Source organism: Nannospalax galili, unplaced genomic scaffold (assembly GCF_000622305.1).
Source record: "Nannospalax galili isolate Female #2095 unplaced genomic scaffold, S.galili_v1.0 scaffold139, whole genome shotgun sequence".
Taxonomy (NCBI): domain Eukaryota; kingdom Metazoa; phylum Chordata; class Mammalia; order Rodentia; family Spalacidae; genus Nannospalax; species Nannospalax galili.
The window spans coordinates 1854218-1859728 of record NW_008345884.1 but is presented as its reverse complement, the minus strand read 5'-3'; the positions used below and the strand labels follow the sequence as shown (position 1 = coordinate 1859728).

Here is a 5511-nt window from a genome sequence, read left to right as displayed (position 1 = left end):
GGTTCTCTCTCTCTCTCTCTCTCTCTCTCTCTCTCTCTCTCTCACACACACACACACACACACACTACCATTACTGTCTTCTTAGTAGATTAATCATTAGATGTTTGTTATTTGAGGAAATAAGGTGATTTTTCCCCCTAACATTCTACTCGATCCAAATCATATTGTAAATTATCATTTACAAAATAAGAAATTTGTACTATCTTCTAAATTTGTGTATTATCTTTTTTTCTCATCTAGAATGTTCCACATGGGAGTATTCCTTCATGTCAGTTAAATGAACATCCCAAGACAAGACCACAAACTTCAGCATCTCAAAGCTTAGCACCTACTTCACTTTCTCAAACTCCTGCTGGAAATACCCGCCTCCAGCTTTTGTTTGCACCCTCTGCTGTCCAGAAGGCGCCTCAGCTGATTCCACCCGATAAAACATTTACTCCGGGTGGTGGTTTTCCTTTGCTTCATTTTCAGCCTAAGCATGAATTCAAACCTTTTTTCTTACCTCCAGGCAGAATTCCACAAGTTCCTTTTAGGTCTCAGGTCCAACCAAGAGAGGCTTGGGGATTATCTGATTCCTTCCAGCCTTCTCTGCCTCAGAGAATAGTGCACAGCAGTTCACCATCCCATTCAAATTGGAGACACAATAATACTGAATCCATAAACAGAACAGAACCTGTACCTACAGCCATCCCTCAGCATGTGAACTTGGGTCAGCATGTTGGACGACAAAACCTGACACTTCAGGATTCTTCAGTATTTACAAAGCCAGAAAACATATCTGATGTTAAACCAGGGCCTTTTGAGACATCTCAGAATTCTTTTGGACTTCCTTTATTACATCTGCAACTTAAACCTGCTTGTATAGTTTCATCACCCTCAAGAGCATCAACTGGATTTCCCTTGGTACCTGTCAGATCTGGCACAGAAGAAAAAAAATACTCACAACTATCATTACTTCGTCCATGTCTACCCCCAGAAAATATGGTAATGAATTTTTATGTAGTGATAGAAAAGCGGAGTCCTGCATTTTCCATGCTATAAATAGTATGTATATGATTATACTGTACTATATGTTCAGTGAAAGCTTGAGAGCTGTGTGCGCATGCGTGTGTGTGTGTGTGTGTGTGTGTGTGTGTGTGTGTGTGGTTTGAAGTTCCTAGCAATTGTGTCACAATGATTTTCTAATCTGTTTCAGGTAAAAGTTGTTAAGCATACACATCTATCAGAAGCTTTCCATGTAATAAAATGGTAGCTTTATAAATGCACCAAATTCTCTTTAAAGATATTATCTTTGATTTATGAAATTTACATTGTTTAGTTTCTAATTTGGTGAGTAATAACTGTCTTAGGGCAATTGAGTAATTTGTTCTCTTACATACTTACTATATGAAGATGCTCCTGGGAAGAGAAATGGTGATTTATGGAAAACAATCTGCAGCCTGCCTCCTTTTCTTCTGAACATATTATAAACAGAAAATGGGATTAAAGAAGAAGAGCTGGCTTTTTTTTTTTTTTTTTTTTTTTTTGTCTTTTTGAGACAGGGTCTCTCTATAGCCCCAGGTGGCCTGGAACTGGCTATGAGGACAAAGCTGGCCTCAAACTCACAAAGATCCTCCTGCCTCTGCCTATCAAGTGCTGTGATTAAAGGCATGGGCCACCATGCCCAGCTTTGAGAAGAATTTTTAAACTTTTTCTATTAGGCCAGGTGTGGTGGTACATACCTATAATCCCTGTAATCCTAACACTCAGGGGGCACAGACAGGTGGATCTAAGTGAGATTTTTTTGTTTTCGGTTTTGTTTTTTTTTTATGGGATCGAGTGGCCAGGAGCCTGCCCTCCACTCAGCCCTTGAGTTCATTTTTTTGTTGAGCCTTTTGAGCTTTTGCAACTTCATACAACACTTTTTTTTTTTTTTTTTGGTCTTTTGAGACAGGGTCTCCCTGTAGCTCACTAGCCTGGAACTCGCTATGTAGACCAGGCTGGCCTCAAACTCACAGAGAGCCACCTACGTCTGCCTCCTGAGTGCTGAAGGTGTGGGCCACCATGCCCAGCCATACAACAATTCTTAATCAAATTCAGACCCCCTACGCCATCTATGCCTTCCCCGTCGTCCCCCCACTGAACTTCGTGTATTCCACAGTACATGCTAAGTCCTATTCATTCAGGCATTTGTACCCAAGTGTCCGTTAGTGCAAATGCTGAAGTCTATTGGAGTCCAGTCAGCCCATCTAGTGATAATATGTAAGTCATACTCTCCCTCACCCAGCAGCAATCAGTCTTGAATAGTTCTCAGTCTAGTGCCAGCCCTGCCACCAATTTCTCTCCTCCCCTCTTATCATGGATCCCATGCTCAATGCCACATTGCCACAAGTTCACATGTGCAAACTTCCAGTGGCCCGGAAGCCTCCACTTCCCTATGTTCAGGCACTAGCCCTGGCTCTTACAATCTTTCTGCCTCTTCCGCAATGGCTCGTGAGCTGTGGATGGATGAGGTTCCACACAGGAGTTCTATCCTACACTCTTCAGCCTCTTATTCTATAAAATTTGGCCTATTGTGGCCTTCTGTGTGCATCACACTCTGTTGTATAAGGAAGCTTTACTGGTGAGAGTTGAGGGATGTACCAGTTTTTCCTTTACCTCTTATTCTGCTATGTTCCATGAGTCTTGGTGTAGAGGTTCAACTGTAGATGTATCATCCAGTATTGGGCATCGCTCAGAGTTTGAGGCCAGCCTGGCCTATATTGTGAGTTCCAGGCCAGCCAGGACTACATAGTGAGACCCTATCTCAAAAACAAAACAAAGGAAAGATTTTCTATTAGAATAATATGCTGAACCCTAAGTACTCATAACCTGCTCATATCACTATTATCAACATATGCTGATAGCTATCCATAGTCTTGTTGTTGTTTTTTGTTTTGAGACAGGGTCTCCCTGTAGCCTCAGATGGCTTGGAACTCACTTTGTAGACCAGGCTGGCCTCAATCCCACAAAGATCCACCTGCCTATGCCTCCTGAATGCTGGAATTAAAGGTGTGCACCACCACGCCCGGCTGCCCCCACCCCCCTCAATGATTTTTCAATTAAATATTTAATGTCATTATATTTGCAGTTACAGGAGGGAAGATCTCTGTAGAAATGAAATTTAGAAAATGAAGACTATTTCTGAGACAAGATTACCCATTTGAGGGCCAGTGATACAGCTCAGTGGTAGTTCACTTACTTAGCATGCTCAAGGCCCTGAGTTTGATTCCAAGGAGAAAAAAAATTTAAAGACCTCTATGAAACTTTAACTACTGTGAAATATCTAATTTTTTAAGATAAGAATGCTTACTAGGCTGAGTCAATTTGTTATATTTGATATGTTCTGTCTCTAGTGTGTCTGAGTTTAATTTAAATGTTTTTTCAGTTGTCTCAACCTATTGTGTATTTGAGTTGATGAATTTTTATTATTATGCTTTGTATTTTTCTTGTAGTATAAGAAACCACAGCTTATTCCACTTGAAAACCTTGCTGCATTTAAGCGAAGCCAGCAAAAACAAACACAGAATGTATTTGAACAAAATGATTCTCATCCTCTTCAGATTCTAAAGGTCAATATGGAACCATCTGAAACAACACAGAGAAAGAACAGTAAAAAAAGGCAAGTTCTGAATGAAGTTTTATCTGATAATAGATATGCCAGTAAGTTCATTACGAGTCAAAGCCATAGAATCATGAAGATTCTGGTTCTTCCTCCTCACTGTACACAGCTATGTAATCAGGTTCCTTCTCTAGTGCCATGTAGTTAAATTAGTCCTATGGTGAGGAAACCTCCTGTTGTGAAAAAATGCCATCATTTTTTCCACTTTTATTAAGGTATTCTTTCCTACTATTCATAGGCTGGAGGGTTCTTTTTCATGGTTCTGTGATAGAATGAACAATTAAGTTTTGTAGCACAAATATTTGGGATCATGTGAAATTCTATATGTAATCCAACACTTTGAAGAAGTATTTATTTTACTCATCTTACTATATCCTCCAAACTGTTACAGGAAGCAGGAAAGTAGCTGATGATATAAATTGTTTCAGAGCACTAAGAAACATGTAAGTAAAGGCCAGGCTGTCAGGGCTGGAGAGATGAAGTAGCTTAGTGGTTAAGAGCACTGGGTGCTCTTGCAGAGGACCTGGGTTTGGTTCCCAGCACCCACATCGCAGCCAATAACCATCCCTAACTCCAGTTCCAGGGGATCTGACGCCCTCTTCTGGCCTCTGGGCATTGCATGTATGTGGTGCACTTACATACATGCAAGCAAACCAGCCATACACATAAAATTAAAAAAATAAATAAGTAATTTTTTTAACTTTTTAATCTTTTTCATCTTGTGTTTATTCTTTGACAATTCCATACATATATACAATGTATCTTGACCATAACTACTCCAAAGTCCCCTTTCTAGTCCTCTGGGACATCCCCTATCATGCTCCTTTCTCAACTTTGCCCAGTTAGTATTGTCCGCTAGAATATTGACTGATCTGGTGCGAGAAACCACAGCTGCAGTGAGTTCATGAACACGGTAGCCATGCCATGCCCAGAAGACAGCACCTCGTAGCACTCACCCTCCACTCTTACATCCTTTCTAACTTCCCTCCCTCAATGTTGTGAGTCTGAGGGGTTGATATCGATGCCCCATTTATGGCTGAGCACTCAAAAGTCACTTATCCTCAGCACTCTGCGTTAACTGCTGCCCAGCAGTGAGTTGTACAGCATTTTCATCACCTCAGTAAAAAGCTGTATGACTTGAAGTCAGTCCCCTGCACCCACCCCCCTGCCCCTGCAGCCCCTCTCCCAGCCCTTGGCAACCATCCTTCCTTGATTTTTAGACATTTCTTAGACGGGATCACTCAGTCTGTGATCTTCCGTGACTTGTTCTTTTACTAAGAATTTTCAAGCCCATCGGGCTATATCACAGGGCAACAGTTGGTTTCATTTTATTTCTACTACAGATAGCCTTTATGAGAAAAAAAAAAAAACCCCAAAACAAAAACAAACATTCTGAAATTTAAATTTTTTACAAAGGCAAGGCTGTCCTAGACCTCAACTGAAGAACACTTATAACATTTTACCTATAATGGATATTCAAGATATCTATTGATTAGTAAATTATTAATATAGAAAATATTTTTTAAATTTCCACATTAGACTAAAATTTGTTACCAGTGTTGTCCTTTCAGAAATAGTTTCTTCCTTTCCAGTCATTCTGTCTTCAAGGTCAATTTTCCCCTTACCTTTTGAGATCTCTCTTCTCTTTGGTAGAATTTTGCTGAGGGTCATGACTGTGTACTTTGTATCTTCATGAACATGAAGGGAGGTATTCTTTTTTTATTTATTTTTAAATATTTTATTTATTATTTTTTATTTTATGTGTATGAGTGTATTGCCTGCGTGTATGTGAGTGCACCCCTGTCGTGCGATGCCGTGGAGATCAGAAGAGGGCTTCGGATTCCCTGGAACTGGAGTTAAGGATGGTTCAA

At 40.2% G+C, this 5511-nt stretch overlaps 1 protein-coding gene across 1 annotated transcript in view; it reads left to right on the top strand.

The window, feature by feature from the left end:
• The window catches only part of Cplane1 (ciliogenesis and planar polarity effector 1), a 135699-nt gene that overhangs the window by 72806 nt on the left and 57382 nt on the right, over positions 1-5511 (top strand). The window contains exons 34-35 of the mRNA XM_029567798.1: positions 241-984; positions 3474-3640. Coding sequence (XP_029423658.1) covers positions 241-984; positions 3474-3640 — 911 coding nt within the window. The remainder of the gene's footprint in view (positions 1-240; positions 985-3473; positions 3641-5511) is intronic.